Below are 23443 nucleotides of genomic sequence, written 5' to 3' on the forward strand. Positions count from 1 at the left end.
ATGCTGGCTTTAACGTTTGGCTTAATAAGGGCATACGCAGACTAAATGACTTATTTGCGGATAAGATTTTATTGTCATTTGAGCAGATTGTCGAGAAATATCAACTCCCAAAGCAGGACTTTTTCCGTTTCCTACAAGTAAGACATTATATTCTGAAGAGCACCACCTTAATTGGCAACCCTGATATGTCTGTCATTGATAGAATGCTTTTTTTCCCACAAAGGAAAATGTCTGTAAGTCTGTTTTATGATGCTTTAAGGTCCTTTTCCGCTGTCGATACACAGAGGGTGAAAAAAGTGTGGGAGAAAGAACTGTCTGTTACTATTGACGAAGAGATGTGGGAGGACATTTGGAAATATGCAAAAACAATATCTATATGTAATCGTACTAGAGCAATTCAATTAAGAATAATACACAGATTGCATATATCCCCAAATCGCAGACATGCTTTTAGCCCCTCTTCCACTTCTCCTCAATGTCTTAAATGTAAAACTGATACAGGCACCCTAACACACTGTTTATGGTCATGTACCAAAATACAAAGATATTGGTCGGGTGTTCTGCAAGAAATTTAAAAGATCCTAGGGGTCGATCTAGAATTGGACCCAGTCTCTCTACTGTTAGGTCTCCCTAGTAGGCATGTAACTTCTGTGGGTAAGAGGAGGCTTTACAACATCCTCACCTTCGCAGCGAGGAAAAACATACTTTTACAGTGGATTAGTGATAAGGTTCCCTCTATTAAAGATTGGCATAAGATACTGTTTGAATGGGTGCCGCTGGAATATCTGACACGTACATTGCATTCTAAGAAAGATCAGTTCTACAAAGTATGGGAACCTTACCTAAATTACCTAGAACTTGAAGTGTCAGCTATTATGCTGCGAGGATTCTCTTAGAATGGTGATCTATGTATTTCAGAATTACACTGTACGTTCCATGTGGGGAACTCAACTTCTTGGTTTAAACTGAGCTTTTTATTTGTTTATATTTTATTTATTTTTTGTTTGTTTTTATTTTTTTATATCTCTGTTTATGTTTGTTTAAAATGTATGTATTGAGAGACGCAATGAGGGGGATGGGGTGAGAGAAGCGCTGAGCGGGGAGAGGGAAATGGTGTGTGTGTGTGTGTGTGTACGTGCGTGCATACATACGGATATGTCTAAGTGAGTGCTGTTTTTTTTACCTTGTCTTTGTTGTTGTATCTCTTAATATGGGTGAAAATTGTGAAACTCCAATAAAAAAAATACTGTTACAAAAAAAAAAGACAATGAAGTAAATTATTCTAATGTGTTTAGATGTGGCAGATTACAGAAAGGGGGAGGAGTGGCCATATATGTAAAATCTAAATATTTCTGTTCCCAAGAAATTTGAGCTCCTGGTTGTAGAGGGTGTCCATAAACCAGAATACTCATTAATTTGTTGCTGCCCTCCTGTTGCCATGGCAGATGCTAATGGTGTGTTGACTCTCACTCAACGTCAACAAAACAAAGGCGATGATCATGGACTTCAGGAAACAGCAGAGGGAGCACCCCCCTATACACATCAACAGGACAGCAGTGGAGAAGGTGGAAAGTTCAGGGGCATACATATCACTGACAAACTGAAATGGTCCACCCACACAGACAGTGTGGTGAAGAAGGCACAACATCTCCTCTTCAACCTCAGGAGGCTGAAGAAATGTGGCTTGTCACCTAAAACCCTCACAAAGTTTTACAGGTGCACAATTGAGAGCATCCTGTCGGGCTGCATCACCACCTAGTACATCAACTGCACCGCCCACAACCACAGGGCTCTCCAGACGGTGGTACGGTTTGCACAACGCATTACCCGGGGCAAACTACCTGCCCTCCAGGACACCTACAGCACCCGATGTCACAGGAATGCCAAAAAGATCAAGAAGGACAACAACCAGATGAGCCACTGCCTGTTCACTCCGCTATCATCCAGAAGGCAAGGTCAGTACAGGTGCATCAAAGCTGGGACTGAGAGACTGAAAAACTGCTTTTCTCTCAAGGCCATCAGACTGTTAACCTCTTGGGGCTAGGTGGGACGCTAGCGTGCCACCCGTGGTGCACTCCATCAACAGCAGGTGCATTTCAAGAGCGGCAAATTTGAATCCAAATAAATGTCAAAATTCAAATTTTTCAAAAATACAACTATGTTACACCATTTGAAAGATAAACATCTCCTTAATCTAACCACGTTTTACGATTTCAAAAAGGTTTTACGGCGAAAGCATAAATTTAGAGTATGTTAGGACAGTACATTTACAAGAGTTGTGTGTAATGTTTTGTCAAGTCAAAGACAGGGTCACCAAAACCATAAAACCAGCTAAAATGATGCACTAACCTTTTACAATCTCCATCAGATGACACTCCTAGGACATTATGTTAGACAATGCATGCATTTTTAGTTCTATCAAGTTCATATTTATATCCAAAAACAGCGTTTTACTATGGCATTGATGTTGAGGAAATCGTTTCCCTCCAATAACCGGCAGTCAAGTCAGCGTCACAAATTAAATAATTAAAATTAGAAAACATTGGTAAAATATTATATTGTCATTTAAAGAATTATAGATTTACATCTCTTGAACGCAATCAACTTGCCAGATTTAAAAATAACCTTACTGGGAAATCACACTTTGCAATAATCTGAGCACTGCGCCCAGAAAAATACGCGTTGCGATACAGACTAGACGTCATGTTGGGGAGATCTAAAATCGAAAATACTATGTAAATAATCCATTACCTTTGATTCTCTTCATCAGATGTCACTTCCAGGTATCACAGGTCCATAACGAATGTAGTTTTGTTCAAAAAAGCTCATCATTTATGTCCAAAAATCTCCGTCTCGTTAGCACATGATGTAAGCCAGCCGGACTTCTCGTCATGAACGAGGGGAAAAAATATATTTCCGTTCGTTCAAACATGTCAAACGTTGTATAGCATAAATCATTAGGGCCTTTTTAACCAGAACATGAATAATATTCAAGGTGGACGAATGCATACTCTTTTATAACGTATTGGAACGAGGGTACCCAACATGAACTCGCGCGCCAGGTGTCTAATGGGACATCATCGTTCCATGGCTCTTGTTCGGTCAGATCTCCCTCCAGAAGACTCAAAACACTTTGTAAAGGCTGGTGACATCTAGTGGAAGCAATAGGAAGTGCCAAAATATTCCTAAGCCCCTGTGTTTTTCAATGGGATAGGTTTAAAGTCAATACAACACATCAGGTATCCACTTCCTGTCAGAAAATGTCTCAGGGTTTTGCCTGCCAAATGAGTTCTGTTATACTCACAGACACCATTCAAACAGTTTTAGAAACTTTAGAGTGTTTTCTATCCATATATAATAAGTATATGCATATTCTAGTTACTGGGTAGGATTAGTAACCAGATTAAATCGGGTACATTTTTTTTATCCAGACGTGCAAATGCTGCCCCCTAGCCCCAACAGGTTAAATAGCCATCACTAGAACAGAGAGGCTGCTGCCTACATACACATACTTGAAATCATTGGCCACTTTAATAAATGGACACTAGTTACTTTAATAATGTCACTTTCATAATGTTTACACATCTTGCATTACTCATTTCAAATGTACAGTTGAAGTCAAGTTTACATACACTTAGGTTGGAGTCATTAAAACTTGTTTATCAACCACTCCACAAATGTCTTGTTAACAAACTATAGTTTTGGCAAGTCGGTTAGGACATCTACTTTATGCATGACACAAGTAATCTTTTCAACGATTGTTTACAGACAGATTATTTCACTTATAATTCACTGCATCACAATCCCAGTGGGTCAGAAGTTTACATACACTAAGTTGACTGTGCTTTTAAACAGCTTGGAAAATTCCCGAAAATGATGTCATGGCTTTAAAAGCTTCTGATAGGCTAATTGACATAATTTGAGTCAATTGGAGGTGTACCCGTGGATGTATTTCAAGACCTACCTTCAAACGCAGTGCCTCTTTGCTTGACATCATGGGAAAATCAAAACAAATCAGCCAAGACCTCAGAAAAATAATTGTAGACCTCCACAAGTCTGGGTAATCCCTGGGAGCAATGTCCAAATGCCTGAAGGTACCATCTTTATCTGTACAAACAATAGTACGAAAGTATAAACACCATGGGACCACGCAGCCATCATACCGCTCAGGAAGGAGACGCATTCTGTCTCCTAGAGGTGAACATATTGATTAACATATTTTTGTTAAAAAAGTGCAAATCAATCCCAGAACAACAGCAAAGGACCTTGTGAAGATGCTGGAGGAACCAGGTACAAAAGTATCTATATCCACAGTAAAATGAGTCCTATATCGACATAACCTGAAAAGCCGCTCAGCAAGGAAGAAGCCACTGCTCAAAAACCGCCATAAAAGATCCAGACTACGATTTGCAACTGCACATGGGGACAAAGATCGTACGATTTGGAGAAATGTCCTCTGGTCTGATGAAACAAAAATAGAACTGTTTGGCCCATTCAGCAACCTGCCCAGGTCAGCGTTGCCCGTTTATCCCTCCCGGATAAATATTATGGAGCATAATCCAGCTCCAACCCATGTAAATGCCATGGCTTCCTGCTACAGTGCTCCTACTTTTCGCTCCAGTTGGGAGCTCCGACCACCGAGAGGTCCAAAGTTGCCACAGTTATTTCTCTACTGACCTGGCAGGCATTGGAATGAGCCATGGGCATCTGGGAGAGAGGAGGAGCTGGATTTGAATAAGGGGTTCATGGCTCGGTTCAGAGGTATCTTCGATCATCCACTGGAAGGCAGAGATGGGGTGAGTGCCTACTCCAAATACAGCAGGAGGATCAGACTGCTGCCGAGTACGAGCACACCTTCCGGACAATAGCAGCATCCAGCGGATGAAATGAGGAGGTTCAGACGGAACTGGCCTGTTGAGACAACAACCTCACCTTGGACGCACTCATCGCGATGGCCATCCATCTGGATAACCTTCTTCGGGAGTGTCGGCACTCTCATCGCTTCTCTCCCTCCCTCAGTGAACACTTTGGATCAGAGCCTGAACCCATGGAGATAGGGGTCACACACCTCCCCACGACGGAGACAGCTGGGGCTCTGTCTCTATTGTGGTCAAGGAGGGCACCAGCTCCAGCAGTGTCCGATACTTCCCAACTCTGGATCCACGAGAGCAGAGGGATTGTCACGTGATCTTCCACCTCCTGGGGCAAGTATCCCTTCTTCATCACTTTCTGCCAAACCCTTTTTGGTGGTGATCACACTAATTGACTGTCCCTCAGGTACTGTTTCTACAGCATTAGTGGATTCTGCTGGCGCGGGGAAGTTTATTGACCAGACCCTTGCCTCTTCTCTCAACATCACCTCATACCCGCTCTCCTCTCCTTTCCCAGTTCAAGCCCTCGATAATCGGCCATTAGGTGCCGAGACCATCACACACATCAACAGACCACTCACCCTCACTGTGGAGTCCATCCATCAGGAGAACATCCCATAAGTTAATCTCCAGAGCACAAGATCATCCCCGGTCTCCCTTGACTTCAACGCCACAACCCCACCATCTCATGGTCGAGGATGAAAATCACAGACTGGTCACCCGAATGCCGGAGGACCTGCTTCCCCCTTCCCTGTGGTTCCACGTCAGTTGAGAGTCCTGTGGTTGCCCTTCAGCCCAATATCCCGAAGGTATACCAGGACCTGCGAGAGGTATTTTCCAATTCCCGCTCCACCTGTCTCCCTCCTCATCACCCCTGGGACTGTGCCATCAACCTGCGAGCAGACTCTGCACCCCCGCACAGACGCATCTACCCTCTCTCGGTGGCTGAAACCCAGGCCATGGAGAAATACATCCATGAGGAGCTCCAACAAGGTTTCATCCGCACGTCCACTTCTCCTTCATCGGCAGGTTTCTTCTTCGTGGCCAAAAAGGATGGAAGGATGGAGGACTCAATTAATCCCCACCAAGTACCGTTACCCTCTCCCGTTGGTGCTGTCAGCCATCGAACAGCTCCGTGGAGCCTGGTTCTTTACCAAGTTGGACCTGCAGAGTGCATACGATCTCATCCTCATCCGGGAGCGGGATGAATGGAAGACACCTTTTAGCCCAACATCTGGTGGAGTACTTGGTGATGCCATTTGGCTTTGCCAATGCTCCGTAAGTGTTCCAGGCATTCATCAATGAGGTCTATCGGCACATGCTCAGACGCCAGGTGGTTGTGTATATCGATGTCATCCTGGTCTACTCGGCTACCTTGGAGGATCACATCGCTCATGTCCGAGTGGTTCTCGAACGCCTCCTGCCTAACCACCTGTTTGTCATGGCTGAGAAGTGCCAGTTTCACCTGGAGGCTGTCTCCTTCCTAGGCTAACAAATCAGCCCGCAAGGAGTGGAGATGGATGTCAAGAAGGTGTTCTGGACATTCTGGATCCCTACATCATCCGTGATTTCCATCTTCGCGGCCCGAACAGGCCCACTCCTCATCCTCGGGGCCGTCCCTCTGGCCAGCACCATCCTGTGGCTGGAGCCGCGCGTTGGGGGGGGTACTGTCACGTCTCCGGTTTACTAACCACTGGTCCTAGGAACCTTCATTACGCGCACCTGTGCTTCATCATTAGGCACACCTGTACTCCATTACCTCCCCTTTATCTGGCACTCCCTTAGGTTCTTTCCCAAGGCAGTATTGTTTCTGTTGTTCATGTCTAGACGGTACTGCTACGTTGTATTGTTCCATGTTTCTTGTTATATTAAACTTACCAACTGCTTCTCGACTCCCAGAGTCTATGTTACAGGTTGTATGGATAAAAGGCAACATTATGCTGCCCTCTTCATTGACCTGTCAAAGGCTTTTGATACTGTTGACCACTCACTGCTAATTCAGAGGCTTTCCTCATTTGGCCTAGACCAGGCTTTATGTAACTGGTTTGAAAATGACTTGACAGATAGAACTCAGTGTGTATCTACTGATGGTGTAAAACAGGTTTCCTGGATATTACGAAAGGTTTCCCACGGGCCAATTCTAAATGATATATCATACACTGCATTTGAGGAACAATGGGAAAGTAATTATTCTTTGAAAGTTGATCAACTTGTAAACTCACTTTTGAGAAAAATCGCCTTTGAATGTTTTGGTGTCTAGTGAAGAGCTCTTCTTTGTCTACACTCATTCAGCATCGTTCACACCCTCTTAACCTCTATGGGCTAGCCCGTGGTGCACTCCATCAACAGCAGGTGCATTTCAAGAGCGGCAAATTTGAATCCAAATAAATGTCAAAATTCAAATTTTTCAAAAATACAACTATTTTACACCCTTTGAAAGATAAACATCTCCTTAATCTAACCACGTTTTACGATTTCAAAAAGGTTTTACGGCGAAAGCATAAATTTAGAGTATGTTAGGACAGTACATTTACAAGAGTTGTGTGTAATGTTTTGTCAATTCAAAGACAGGGTCACCAAAACCATAAAACCAGCTAAAATGATGCACTAACCTTTTACAATCTCCATCAGATGACACTCCTAGGACATTATGTTAGACAATGCATGCATTTTTAGTTCTATCAAGTTCATATTTATATCCAAAAACAGCGTTTTACTATGGCATTGATGTTGAGGAAATCGTTTCCCTCCAATAACCGGCAGTCAAGTCAACACCACAAATTAAATAATTAAAATTAGAAAACATTGGTCAAATATTATATTGTCATTTAAAGAATTATAGATTTACATCTCTTGAACGCAATCAACTTGCCAGATTTAAAAATAACCTTACTGGGAAATCACACTTTGCAATAATCTGAGCACTGCGCCCAGAAAAATACGCGTTGCGATACAGACTAGACGTCATGTTGGGGAGATCTAAAATCGAAAATACTATGTAAATAATCCATTACCTTTGATTCTCTTCATCAGATGTCACTTCCAGGTATCACAGGTCCATAACGAATGTAGTTTTGTTCAAAAAAGATCATCATTTATGTCCAAAAATCTCCGTCTTGTTAGCACATGATCTAAGCCAGCCGGACTTCTCGTCATGAACGAGGGGAAAAAATATATTTACGTTCGTTCAAACATGTCAAACGTTGTATAGCATAAATCATTAGGGCCTTTTTTAACCAGAACATGAATAATATTCAAGGTGGACGAATGCATTCTCATTAATAACGTATTGGAACGAGGGTACCCAACATGAACTCGCGCGCCAGGTGTCTAATGGGCCATCATCGTTCCATGGCTCTTGTTCGGTCAGATCTCACAGTAAAAGACTCAAAACACTTTGTAAAGGCTGGTGACATCTAGTGGAAGCAATAGGAAGTGCCAAAATATTCCTCAGCCCCTGTGTTTTTCAATGGGATAGGTTTAAAGGTAATACAACACATCAGGTATCCACTTCCTGTCAGAAAATGTCTCAGGGTTTTGCCTGCCAAATGAGTTCTGTTATACTCACAGACACCATTCAAACAGTTTTAGAAACTTTAGAGTGTTTTCTATCCATATATAATAAGTATATGCATATTCTAGTTACTGGGTAGGATTAGTAACCAGATTAAATCGGGTAAAAAAAAATTATCCAGTCGTGCAAATACTGCCCCCTAGCCCTAACAGGTTAACTTTAGCCCCACCCATCTCGTTTTGCACTCGGAGTGCATACTTGACACTCTGGCCGATGATTTGTTTACCTCTGATTAATATGAAAACAGCCTAACCAGCGCAGCTGGCAACAACTTCCTAACACTTTTTTTGCAGAAGTTTACTGACACTGGCCATATTCAACGGGTGTTGTACACACATCACATAACGTTAGCCTACGAGCCAGCCAGCTAACGTTAGCTAGTTAAACAACAATGAACAAAGTGCCAACAGTGCCTAACAGTAGGCTCTAACTAGAAAAGCAAACAGCTCTGGGAAACAAGTAATAACATCAGCTAGGGAGCCAGCCAGCTAATGTTAGCTAGCTAGCTAACAGTACACTTCTAGTTAAATAAAGGTAAAATAAAATAAAAAGAATGGTGGAGGCCACTGTGTTCTTGAGGACCTTCAATGCTACCGCCATTGGCACCCTTCCCCAAATTTGTGCCTCGACACAATCCTGTCTCGGAGCTCTACGGACAATTCCTTTGACCTCATGGCTTGGGTTATGCTCTGAAATGCACTGTCAACTGTGGAACCTTATATAGACAGGTGTGTGCCTTTACTAATCATGTCCAATCAGTTGAATTTACCATAGGTGGACTCCAATCAAGTTGTAGAAACAGCTCAAGGATGATCAATGGAAACAGGATGGACCTGAGCTCAATTTCGAGTCTCATAGCAAAGGGTCTGAATACTTATGTAAATAAGGCATTTCTGTTTTTTATTTTTAATACATTTGCAAAAATGTTAAAAAAAAGAAAAAGGTTTTGCTTCGTCATGATGCGGTTTTGTGTTTAAGTTGATGATGGAAAACATTTATTTAATACATTTTAGAATAAGGCTGTAATGTAACAAAATGTGGAAAAAGTCAAGGGAATACTTTCCGAATGCACTGTATATGAGTGGAACTGCCACATAATTAAAGCCGTTAGATGCAGTTTATCATAACGCACTGCACCTTATAACGGGCGCCAATTTTTGTACTTTTTTGTACGTCCTTTAACAGAAAGTTGGTTGGCCCTCTTTGATATCACGTATGTTAATACATTGCTATGTTCTCATTTATAAAGCCCTTTTACAAATAGTCCCACTGTACCTACCATGATTACTAAACTTTAGACTTGTGAGTTACCACACCCAGTCTCAAGGATGGTTAACTCTGGAAATTCCCTTTGTCTCTGCTAAGTTAGGTAAATCAGCTTTTAATTTTCTTGCACCTTATTTTGTGGAACAATCTTCAAAATGTTCTTAGATTTGATGTTTTGATGCAAACCCTGACACAGAGGTAGGGTTGTTTGTTTAATTTGGAATAAGATTTTATTTTAATATTTAGGAGAATGGTTAAATTTCCATTATTTAGAGACCCTCCCCAACACTTGACTTTGTTGCATTTAGGGGTATGTATCATTCAGGGGGCCCCCTGTAATTCTCACTCTGCAGTCAGGTCCATAATTATTGGCACCCTTACTGTAGAATACTATACTACACACTGTAGTATCCCTTGATCATGTGTAGTACTTACTATAGAATGTTGTAGAATACTGTAGCTCAGTTGGTAGAGCATGGTGTTTGCAACACCAGGGTTGTGGGTTCAATTCCCACGGGGGGCCAGCACAGAAAAAAAATGTATGAAATGTATGCATTCACTACTGTAAGTCGCTCTGGATAAGAGCGTCTTCTAAATGACTAAAATGTAAAATGTAAATGTAGTAAACACTAAAGTCTGCAAAAATACTACACTTTTTTAACTATAGTAAATACGACAGTGTGTACCCTGCCCATTCCCCTCCCCCATATCCCAATTTGTGCCACCCATAAGTGAGAAACCTACATGCCAAGTATAGACCATATTGTGTTTTATACAGGCTATAGAAAATATCAGAACTGCTGAACTATCTGTACAGACCCCAGTCCTACCTACCTACCTACCTACCTACCTACCTACCTACCTACCTACAGGTTATGGAAAATTAGCAAAATGAAAAACTATAGCAAATACTACCGTAAAGTCTGCAAAAACACTACAGTAAATGCTACAGTACACTAAAGTCTGCAAGAACACAACATTATAAACTGGGTGGTGCGAGCCTTGAATGCTGATTGGCTGGCAGCCATGGTATACCACGGGTATGACAGAACATTTATTTTTACTGCTCTAATTACGTTGGTAACCAGTTTATAATAGCGATAAGGCACCTCGGGGGTTTGTGGTATATGGCCAAAATACCACGGCTAAGGGCTGCTCTAAAGCACGACGCAACCACCTTATTGCTTAAGTGTTCTACACTTAAGTATTCTAATCACTATATTAATTAGTATAGTATATACTACAGTTTTATTTTACAACAGTATTTATAGTTTAATTAACTGTAAATACTATATTATACTACAGTAAATGCTACAGTATTCACTTTAGTGTTTTTGAGGACTTTAGTGTGTTTGTGTGGGTGCTGGTGTATGTCTCACTGTCTCATCCCAAAAGACCATTCTCTGAAAGGAGCATAATGTAATCAATCATGAAATTAGTATTTTATAATTATTATTGTTTGATATGATGCCTGCCATGTGGTTCAATTACCTGCTCATTGTCAAATTAACCGCAGCGTATTGTTTCTGCTTTTGTGGGACTGTCAAACTGAACAATGCACTGATATATTTCCATAGCCTGTTGAATTGACTCACTGCGTCTGGTTAGATGTCCTTTTGAGACATTCACCTTAAAATTCTTGAGCTGAGAAATGTTTTATGAATATCTAAATATTGGTGTGTGTGTGTGTGTGTGTGTGTGTGTGTGTGTGTGTGTGTGTGTGTGTGTGTGTGTGTGTGTGTGTGTACACCAGTTTTAATAATGAGCAGTAAGACAGAAGTAAGCCGGTCTGACCTTTCCGGAGTGCCTACATAATGATGTAGCAGCCATTTCATTGATTTGTGTCGTTTGCTAAATCACTTCCTGCCTTCCCAAAATAGAAACAAAGTTGTATGGATTATGCAAAGCAGAGGAAGAGCATTCTTAATTGCTAAATAATGAGACTTCAATTTCAAGCCACCACATCATAATTCCACTCTACTCCCATCCAGATGCATATCTGTCTGTTTTACACTCTTATCTCTGTAACTCTCTCTCTCCCTCTCTGTATCTCTCTCTCTATTTGTATCTCTGTATCTCTTTCTGTTTCTTTCTTTCTCTCTCTGTGTATCTCTCTATCTGTCTCTCTTCTCTGTGTATCTCTCTCTTTCTCTGTGTATTTCTCTCTCTCTCTCTCTCTCTCTCTCTCTCTCTCTCTCTCTCTCTCTCCCACGGCTCTTCTAGTGTCAACCTATGTCTTGTTCCTTTCATCTCTCTTGACCTTGCTCTTTTTCTCTCTATTCAATGGGGTTAACACTGTCACTGTCAGTGGTAGTACATTTGAACCACCTTTGAACCACCTGTGTGTGTTGTGATTGTATATAGGCACTTAGAAATTATCTGTTATGAATGCTTATACTGTAGGTCCATAATACATAATGAAGGACAATTAATTTATAATGCATGCTATACAGGTGGTTGATAGAAAATGTTATCATGTATCTGGGATGTGCATGATGTAACCACATATAAATTCTGCCTTGCAGCTCTTCCCTACTCTTATTCAACAATAGCCATCTGCTGAACAGAGTATAATCCAAACTAAGGGGTGGGTGTAATAGTCATATGTGAACTCACCGTATGTCCATAGGAGTAACCCTATACATATATGTGTGTGAGAGGTACAACTCTACAGTTGAAGTCGGAAGTTTACCTTCGCCAAATACACCTTAGCCAAATACATTTACATTTATACACCTTAGCCAAATGCAGTTTTTCACAATTCCTGACATTTAATCCTCGTAAAATGTCCCTGTCTTAGGTCAGTTAGAATCACCATTTTATTTTAAGAATGTGAAATGTCAGAATAATAGTAGAGAGAATTATTTATTTCATCACATTCCCAGTGGGTCAGAACTTTACATACACTCAATTAGTATTTGGTAGCATTGCCTTTAAATTGTTTAACTTGTGTCAAACGTTTCTGGTAGCCTTCCACAAGCTTTGCACAATACATTGGGTGAATTTTGGCCCATTCCTCCTGACAGAGCTGGTGTAACTGAGTCAGGTTTGTAGGCCTCCTTGCTTGCACACGCTTTTCCAGTTCTGCCCCCAAAGCTTCTATAGGGTAGAGGTCAGGGTTTTGTGATGGCCACTCCAATACCTTGACTTTGTTGTCCTTTAGCTATTTTGCCAAAACTTTGGAGGTATGCTTGAGGTCATTGTCCATTTGGAAGACCCATTTGCGACCAAGCTTTAACTTCCTGACTGATGTCTTGAGATGTTGCTTCAATATATCAACCTAACTTTCCTGCCTCATGATGCCATCTATTCTGTGAAGTGCACCAGTCCCTCCTGCAGCAAAGCACCCCAACAACATGATGCTGCCACCCCTGTGTTTCACGGTTGGGATGGTGATCTTTGGCTTGCAAGCCTCCCTCTTTTCCCTCCAAAGATAATGATGGTCATTATGGCCAAACAGTTCTATTTTTGTTTCATCAGACCAGAGGACATTTCTCCAAATCGTACAATCTTTGTCCCCATGTGCAGTTGCAAACCGTAGTCTGTTTTTTTTATGGCGGTTTTGGAGCCTTGGCTTCTTCCTTGCTGAGCGGCCTTTCAGGTTATGTCAATATAGGACTCGTTTTACTGTGGATATAGATACTTTTGTACCTGTTTCCTCCAGCATCTTCACAAGGCCCTTTGCTGTTAGTTCAGGGATTGATTTGCACTTTTTGCACCAAAATATGTTCATCTCTAGGAGACAGAACATGTCTCCTTCCTGAGCGGTATGATGGCTGCGTGTTCCCAGGATGTTTATACTTGCGTACTATTGTTTGTACAGATGAACGTGGTACCTTCAGGCATTTGAAAATTGCTCCCAAGGATGAACCAGACTTGTGGAGGTCTGTTTTTTTTTTTTAGGTCTTGGTTGATTTCTTTTGATTTTCCCATGATGTTAAGCAAAAGGCACTGAGTTTGAAGATATGCCTTGCAGTACATCAACAGGTACACCTCCAATTGACTCAAATTATGTCAATTAGCCAATCAGAAGCTTCTAAAGCCATGACATCAGTTTCTGGAATTTTCCAAGCTGTTTAAAGGCACAGTCAACTTAGTGTATGTAAACTTCTGACCCACTGGAATTGTGATGGCATAGCAGTGATGGCGTAGCAGTGGGATGTTTTTGATTGTCTTGTCCCATCCCTTGTATATATCGTTTATTTCTTCATATATATTACGTATATATTTTTAATCTATTTTTTCCATCTATGGACTGAACATACTCTCCTGCAACCCTTCTCACCCAATGCTGTATGGATCTGCTATTTTTTATTCTTTAGAACGTTACCCCTTTCAAAAGCTAGCCAGCTAACTAGCTACTAGCTTGTAGTCAGTTAGCCACTGCTAGTTAGCCATCACCGTTAACTGGGACATCTGCCAGCTTCAGCCCGGTTATTAACTGCTGCCAGCCTGCACTGCGCGATATCAACCCAGAGCATATTGGACTGCTTTTCTCCACCATATCTCCGGATTCCTATCGCAAGCGCTGAACCTTCACTCCGGATCATCGCAGTTAACTAGCTGCTATCCGAGTGGCTACTCCTGGCTAACGTCTCTGTCCCGAAGCAAGCGCCAGTTAGCCTGGAGTTAGCCTCGAGCTAGGCCCATCTCCCGGTTAGCCGAAGAAATCCATTAGATAATCCCTGGGCTTCAATACCTCTTTTGCCAATTGGCCTGGACCCTTTGCTGCCGACACTGAGCCCCGCCAATCCATCACGACTGGTCTGCCGACGTAACCGTCCGAGGGTGTTTCAACACGTTCCCCCATTGCGACGTCCCCCTGAGGCACATCTGCTAGCCCCGGCCTGCTAGCTGTCTGAATCTCCGTGCCTCCAGCTCACCTAGCTACTCACTGGACCCTATGATTACTTGGCTACACGTGCCTCTCCCTAATGTCAATATGCCTTGTCTATTGCCATTTTTGTTAGTAATTTTTGTCTTATTTCACTGTAGAGCGTCCAGCCTTGCTCAGTATGCCTTAACTAGCCCTGTTGTTCCACCCCCCCCCCCCCACACATGCGGTGACCGCACCTGGCTTAAATGCTGCTTTTAGAGACAAAACCTCTCTCATCGTCACTCAGTGCTAAGGCTTACCTCCACTGTACTCACATCCTACCATACACTTGTCTGTACATTATGCCTTGAATCTATCCTTCCGGGACCAGAAGCCTGCCCCCTTTACTCTCTGTTCCGAACGCACTAGACGACCAGTTCTTTTAGCCTTTAGCCGTACTCTTATCCTACTCCTCCTCTGTTCCTCTGGTGATGTAGAAGTTAACCCACGCCCTGCATCCCACAGCATAACTACGATTCCCCAGGCGCTCTCATTTGTTGACTTCTGTAAGCGTAAAAGCATTGTTTTCATGCATGTTAACATTAGAAGCCTCCCTAAGTTTGTTTTATTCACTGCTTTAGCACACTCCGCCAACCCGGATGTCCTAGCCCTGTCTGAATCCTGGCTTAGGAAGGCCACCAAAAATCCTGAAATTTCCATCCCTAACTATAACATTTTCCAAAAAGATAGAACTGCCAAAGGGGGTATAGTTGCAATCTACTGCAGAGATACCCTGCAGAGTTCTGTCATACTATCCAGGTCTGTGCCCAAACAATTCAAGCTTCTTCTTTTAAAAATCCACCTTTCCAGAAACAAGTCTCTCACCATTGCCGCTTGTTAGAGACCCTATTCAGCCCCCAGTTGTGCCCTGGACACCATGTGAATTGACTGCCTCCATCTATCTTCAGAGTTCATACTGTTAGGTGAACTAAACTGGGATATGCTTAACACCCCGGCCTTCCTACAATCTAAGCAAGATGCCCTCAATCTCACACAAATTATCAAGGAACCTACCAGGTGCAACCCAAAATCCATAACCATGGGCACCCTCTTAGATAACATCTTGACCAACTTGCCCTCTAAATACACCTCTGCTGTCTTCAATCAGGATCTCAGTGATCACTGCCTCATAGTCTGCGTGCGTAATGGGTCCGCGGTCGAACGACCACCCCTCATCACTGTCAAAAGCTCCCTAAAACACTTCAGCGAGCTGGCCTTTCTTACCGACCTGGCCCGGGTATCCTGGAAGGATACTGACCTCATCCCATCAGTAGAGGATGCCTGGTTGCTCTTCAAACGTGCTTTCCTCTCCATCTTAATTAAGCATGCCCCATTCAATAAAGGTAGAACTAAGAACAGATACAGCCATTGGTTCACCCCAGACTTGACTGCCCTTGACCAGCACAAAAGCATCCTTTGGCATTCTGCATTAGCATCAAATAGCCCCCGCGATATGCAACTCTTCAGGGAAGTCAGGAACCAATTCACTCAGTCAGTTAGGAAAGCTAAGGCTAGCTTTTTCAAACAGAAATGTGCTTCCTGTAGCACTAATTCCAAAAAGATTTGGGCCACTGTAAAGTCCATGGAGAATAAGAGGAAAAACTGTCACCACTGATAAATCTTCGATAATCGATAATTTCAATAAGCATTTTTTCACGGCTGGCCAAGCTTTCCACCTGGCTACCCCTACCCCGGCCAAAACCTCAGCACCCCCCACAGCAACTTGCCCCCCCCACCCCCCCCCCGCTTCTCCTTCACCCAAATCCAAACAGCTAATGTTATGAAAGAGCTGCAAAATCTGGATCCCTACAAATCAGCTGGGCTAGACAATCTGGACCCTCTCTTTCTAAAATGATCCACCGAAATTGTTGCAACCCCTATTACTAGCCTATTCAACCTCTCTTTCGTATCGTCTGCGATCCCCAAAGATTGAAAAGCTGCCATGGTCATCCCCCTCTTCAAAGGGGAAGACACCTTAGACCCAAACTGTTATAGACCAAGATCCATCCTGCCCTGCCTTTCTAAAATCTTCGAAAGCCAAGTTAATAAACAGATCACCGACCATTTCAAATCCCACCGTACCTTCTCCACTATGCATTCTGGTTTCCGAGCTGGTCATGGGTGCACCTCAGCCACACTCAAGGTCCTAAACAATATCATAACTGCCATCGATAAAAGACAGTACTGTGCAGCCATCGACATCGACCTGGCCAAGGATTTCAACTCTGTCAATCACCGCATTTTTATCGGCAGACTCAATTGCCTTCTCAAATGACTGCCTCGTCTGGTTCACCAACTACTTCTCAGATAGAGTTCAGTGTGTCAAATCAGAGTGCCTGTGGCCGGACCTCTGGCAGTCTCTATGAGGGTACGACAGGGTTCAATTCTCGGGCCGACTCTTTTCTCTGTATATATCAATGATGTCGCTCTTGCTGTGGGTGATTCTTTGATCCACCTCTACACAGACGACACCATTCTGTATACATCTGGCCCTTCTTTGGACACTGTGCTAACAAACCTCCAAACGAGCTTCAACACAATACAACACATCTTCCGTGGCCTGCAACTGCTTTTAAATTCTAGTAAAACTAAGTGCATGCACTTCAATCAATTGCTGCACGTACCCTCCTGCCCGACTAGCATCACTACTCTGGATGGTTCTGACCTACAGTGGGGGGGAAAAGTATTTGATCCACTGCTGATTTTGTATGTTTGCCCACTGACAAAGAAATGATCAGTCTATAATTTTAATGGTAGGTTTATTTGAACAGTGAGAGACAGAATAACAACAAAAATATCGAGAAAAACGCATGTCAAAAATGTTATAAATTGATTTGCATTTTAATGAGGGAAATAAGTATTTGACCCCATCTCAATCAGAAGGATTTCTGGCTCCCAGGTGTCTTTTATACAGGTAACGAGCTGAGATTAGGAGCACACTCTTAAAGGGAGTGCTCCTAACCACAGCTTGTTACCTGTATAAAAGACACCTGTACACAGAAGCAATCAATCAATCAGATTCCAAACTCTCCACCATGGCCAAGACCAAAAAGATCTCCAAGGATGTCAGGGACAATATTGTAGACCAACACAAGGCTGGAATGGGCTACAAGACCATCGCCAAACAGCTTGGTGAGAAGGTGACAACAGTTGGCGCGATTATTAGCAAATGGAAGAAACACAAAAGAACTGTCAATATCCCTCGGCCTGGGGCTCCATGCAAGATCTCACCTTGTGGAGTTGCAATGATCATGAGAACGGTGAGGAATCAGCCCAGAACTACACGGGAGGATCTTGTCAATGATCTCAAGGCAGCTGGGACCATAGTCACCAAGAAAACAATTGGTAACACACTACCCCGTGAAGGACTGAAATCCTGCAGCGCCCGCAAGTTCCCCCTGCTCAAGAATACATATACATGCCCATCTGAAGTTTGCCAATGAACATCTGAATGATTCAGGGGACAACTGGTGAAAGTGTTGTGGTCAGAAGAGACCAAAATGGAGCTCTTTGGCATCAACTCAACTCGCCGTGTTTGGAGGAGGAGGAATGCTGCCTATGACCCCAAGAACACCATCTCCACTGTCAAACATGGAGGTGGAAACATTATGCTTTGGGGGTGTTTTTCTGCTAAGGGGACAGGACAACTTCACTGCATCATTTGACGGGGCTATATACTGTCAAATCTTGGGTGAGAATCTCCTTCCCTCAGCCAGGGCATTGAAAATGGGTATTCCAGCATGACAATGAACAAAAACACACGGCCAAGGCAACAAAGGAGTGGCTCAAGAAGAAGCACATTAATGTCCTGGAGTGGCCTAGCCAGTCTCCAGACCTTAATCCCATAGAAAATCTGTGGAGGGAGCTGAAGGTTCGAGTTGCCAAACGTCAACCTCGAAACCTTAATGACTTGGAGAAGATCAGCAAAGAGGAGTGGGACAAAATCCCTCCTGAGATGTGTGCAAACCTGGTGGCCAACTACAAGAAACGTCTGACCTCTGTGATTGCCAACAAGGGTTTTGCCACCAAGTACTAAGTCATGTTTTGCAGAGGGGTCAAATATTTATTTCCCTCGTTAAAATGCAAATCATTTTATAACATTTTTGACATGCGTTTTTCTGGATTTTTTTGTTGTTATTCTGTCTCTCACTGTTCATATAAACCTACCATTAAAATTATAGACTGATCATTTCTTTGTAAGTGGGCAAACGTACAAAATCAGCAGGGGATCAAATACTTTTCTCCCCCACTGTAGAATATGTGGACAACTACAAATACCTAGGTGTCTGGTTAGACTGTAAACTCTCCTTCCAGACTCACATTAAGCATCTCCAAACCAAAATTAAATCTAGAATCGGCTTCCTATTTTGCAACAAAGCTTCCTTCTCTCATGCCGCCAAACATACCCTCGTAAAACTGACTATCTTACCGATCCTTGACTTTGGCGATGTCATTAACAAAATAGCCCCCAACACTCTCCTCAGCAAACTGGATGTAGTCTATCACAGTGCCATCCGTTTTATCACCAAAGCCCAATATTCTACCCACCACTGCGACCTCTATGCTCTCGTTGGCTGGTCCTCACCACATATCCGTCACCAAACCCACTGGCTCCAGGTAATCTATAAGTCTTTGCAAGGTAAAGCCCTTGACTCAGCTCACTGGTCACCATAGCGACACCCACCCGTAGCACGTGTTCCAGCAGGTATATTGCACTGGTCATCCCCAAAGCCAACACTTACTTTGTCTGCCTTTCTTTCCAGTTCTCTGCTGCCAATGACTGGAACGAATTGCAAAAATCTCTGAAGCTGGAGTCATATCTCCCTCTCTAACTTTAAGCATCAGCTGTCAGAGCAGTTTACCGATCACTGTACCTGTACACAGCCAATCTGTAAATAGCACACCCGACTACCTCATCCCCATATTATTACTTACCCTCTTGCTCTTTTGCACCCCAGCATCTCTACTTGCACATCATCATCTGCACATATATAACTCCAGTATTAATTCTAAATTGTAATTATTTTTGCCTCTATGGCCTATTTATTGACTTCCTCCCTACTCTTCTACATTTGCACACACTGTACATAGATCTTTCTATTTTTCTTTTCTTTTGTGTTATTGACTGTACATTTGTTTATGTGTAACTCTGTGTTGTTGTTTTTGTCGCACTGCTATGCTTTATCTTGGCCAGGTCGCAGTTGTAAAATGAGAACTTGTTCTCAACTGGCCTACCTGGTTAAATAAAGGTGAAATAAAAAACAAAAATAAATTATAAGTGAAATAATCTGTCTGTAAACAATTGTTGGAAAAATTACGTGTGTCATGCACAAAGTAGATGTCCTAACCGACTTGCCAAAACTATAGTTTGTTAACAAGAAATTTGTGGAGTGGTTGAAAAATTAGTTTTAATGACTCCAACCTAAGTGTAGGTAAACTTCCGACTTCAACTGTACCTGGTACTGGTACAAATGTTGTTCCACTTTGATTAATTGACACCCTGCTTCCTGTCCCTCACTTCCTGCTTCTTGTGGTCTCCTAGGCGATCCACTCGGTTGCCTGGCACCATGAGGGCAAGCAGTTTATCTGTAGTCACTCAGACGGAACGCTCACCATATGGAACATTAAGGGCCAGGGCAAGCCATTTCAGACGATCACCCCACACGGTAAGGTTGAACACACACACACACACACACACACACACACACACACACACACACACACACACACACACACACACACACACACACACACACACACACACACACACACACACACACACACACGTACACATTCACACCATGCTGTCACTTTTCACCCCAATTTAATTTCAATTTGCAACCTGTCTTTATAACTTTTCTCCAGTTTTCAACCAGTGATCAAGGGTTTAATTTACTCCCTGGTTAAATGTTTCCTCCATTTAGATGTCTGTCCCCACACACACACACACACACACACACACACACACACACACACACACACACACACACACACACACACACACACACACACACACACTGACACACATCCACACACATATACATATACACACACATATACACACACACACCACACACACACACACACACACACTGACACACATCCATATACATACACATATACACACACATATCCACATACGCACGCACGCACACACACACACACACACACACACACACACACACACACACACACACACACACACACACACACACACACACTGTTTGGCTGTCTTCTGTTTTTACCCTGGATTAACCAGTCTGCTCTGTTAGAGATATACCTCTAGTCTATATACCTCCCTTCACTCTCTTCCCCTCTCTATCCTCACCCTTTTACATCTCCTCACCTCTCAAAGCAGTTTCACAACATAAGAAATAAAGCGAGACAGAAAGAAATCATAGAGAGAGATAAAAGACAGAAAAACAACAGAAAGGGAGCAAGAGAAAGCAATAGAAACCTCTTTGAAGCCCTTTTTAAAAGTGCAGTTTCTTTGTTGTTGTGTATGGTGTAATGGGGAAAGGATTCCATTGGAACTGTTTTTAATTAGTTCTTTCTTCCACTGCTGCATGCATAATCACTTGAGTTTTTAATGAACAATTATGAAAACGTGTTTGTCAGGTTTATGTGAAATTTAAAAAGTACTCCTTTAAGTAATTTAATTCAGGCTAGGTAACAACTGTAAATCTTTCAAATAAATTATGATGAAATTCTTCCTCGATAGTGTAGACTTATTTTACTAACTCTTAGGTTAACTTTATTTGGTCTTTGTGTACATAGATTTGTGAATAAATTCTAGCTATCTCTCTCTGATAGATAGACCTGAGTCTCTGTCTGGCGCACACACAACCTTGCACTGGGTATTACTGCAGCATCAGGGAAAAAGGGTGGAAGAAGAGGGAAGAGAGAGAGAGTAGATAGGAAAGTAGAGGAGCGAGAGCAAGGGAAAAGAGGAGAGAGGGAAAGAAGCATAGAGCAGGAGGGGAATAAAGAAGGGAAGTGACAAGCTAAAGTGGTCTGTCCGTGTTCTATTTCAGGAAAACAGCCCAAGGATGGAAAGAAGCCAGAGCCTTGCAAACCCATTCTCAAAGTGGAGTACAAGACCACTAGACTGGGGTAATAATACATGTGCGTGCGCGCGCGCACACACACACACACACACACACACACACACACACACACACACACACACACACACACACACACACACACACACACACACACACACACACACACACACACACACACACGCACACACACACACACGCTAGAAGAGGTGAATGAATATGGCATCTCTATAGCCTTCCATGTGGACTTGATTCCTTGTGTTCATGTGTCTCCTGTGTGTGTCTATGTGTGTGTGTATGTGTGTGTGGTTTATTTGTGTTATACAGAGACCCATTTATGATCCTGTCTGGAGGTCTGTCTTATGACACGGTGGGTCGGCGGCCATGTCTGACGGTGATGCATGGGAAGAGTACAGCCGTGCTGGAAATGGATTACCCCATCGTAGACTTCCTCACGCTCTGTGAGACGCCATACCCTAACGGTCAGTCATCCTGTGCTTGTGTGTGTGTGTGTGTGTGTGTGTGTGTGTGTGTGTGTGTGTGTGTGTGTGTGTGTGTGTGTGTGTGTTTGTATGCTTGCTATATCATTATCTACAAATATCCCAGTATGCCTCAGTGTGTGTGTGTGTGTGTGTGTCTGTGTGTGTGTGTGTGTGTGTGTGTATGCTTGCTATATCATTATCTACAAATATCCCAGTATGCCTCAGTGTGTGTGTGTGTGTGTGTGTGTGTGTGTGTGTGTGTGTGTGTGTGTGTGTGTGTGTGTGTGTGTGTGTGTGTGTGTGTGTGTGTGTGTGTGTGTGTGTGTGTGTTAATGTATGCTTGCTATATCATTATCTACAAATATCCCAGTATGCCTCAATGTGTTTATGAGTGGAATCAATTTAATTAGCAACTACACTGACAACGTTGTTGTTGTGTTTCCAGTTGGACTAATAATACGTTGTGTCCTAGCCCTTCTCAATGTTGACATTTGACCTTTCTGTTGAATTTCCATTTGTGCTCCAAACGAAGAGTGAGTGTGTGTATGTGTGTGTGTTTGTTGCTTCTGTGATGAATATGAAATATCCCAGGGGAGGTTTATGCTCTGCATTCAATATATAGTACAATGAATTTTATGTTTGTATTTTCTCCCTGGTTCACAATAGCTGAGTGACCTTATTGTGTTATTACATTATTACCTCAATGCCCTGTCCTTGGTGAGATGACATCCCTTGGGAAAGGGTTTTCATTGATGGTGATGATTTTGGATGTTCTGTTCTCAAGATCATTGTGTAATGACAGAGGTGTTGACTTTGTTGTCTTGTTTTGGTTTTGTTTGCTAATAAAGATGTGTGTGTTTAATTGGGACCCTTTGAGTGGAGGTGGGAATAGACCTTATTCAATCGAACGGAGTTTTACATTATGTGCCGAAATGTTTGGTTGTCTGGGTCAGAAAGGAGCTGTTATTTTTACCTGCTCTATAGCTCCAGGTAGCCTCTGATTAAGGCTTGAGAAATGAATTAGGTTAATGTTGGATGGAGGTTTCAGCTTCCTTATTTAAATGCACTTTTTGTAAATCAGTTAGCCCCAGATTAAGGGGTGGTAGAGAAGTTTCAGCCATCAGCCAAAGTGTCTTTCAAGGGGGGAAAGCAGTGTGTTGGGTGCAGGTAGCCTAGCGGTTAAGAGCGTTGGGCCGGTAACCTTATAGTCGCTGGTTTGAATCCCTGGGATAACTAGATAATCTGCCGATGTGCCCTTGAGCAAGGAACTTGTAGGTCGCGTCACGTTGGATAATAGCGATAAATATTTA

At 42.7% G+C, this 23443-nt stretch overlaps 1 protein-coding gene across 4 annotated transcripts in view; it reads left to right on the top strand.

Annotated features, from left to right (window-relative positions):
• The window catches only part of stxbp5a (syntaxin binding protein 5a (tomosyn)), a 195922-nt gene that overhangs the window by 143076 nt on the left and 29403 nt on the right, over positions 1-23443 (top strand). For all 4 annotated transcript variants that reach the window (XM_014145279.2, XM_014145281.2, XM_014145282.2 and 1 more), the window contains exons 8-10: positions 20130-20253; positions 21622-21700; positions 21979-22133. In XM_014145279.2, the coding sequence (XP_014000754.2) occupies positions 20130-20253; positions 21622-21700; positions 21979-22133 (358 nt within the window). The remainder of the gene's footprint in view (positions 1-20129; positions 20254-21621; positions 21701-21978; positions 22134-23443) is intronic.

The sequence above is a fragment of the Salmo salar genome, chromosome ssa15, assembly GCF_905237065.1.
Source record: "Salmo salar chromosome ssa15, Ssal_v3.1, whole genome shotgun sequence".
NCBI classification, from domain to species: Eukaryota; Metazoa; Chordata; class Actinopteri; order Salmoniformes; family Salmonidae; genus Salmo; species Salmo salar.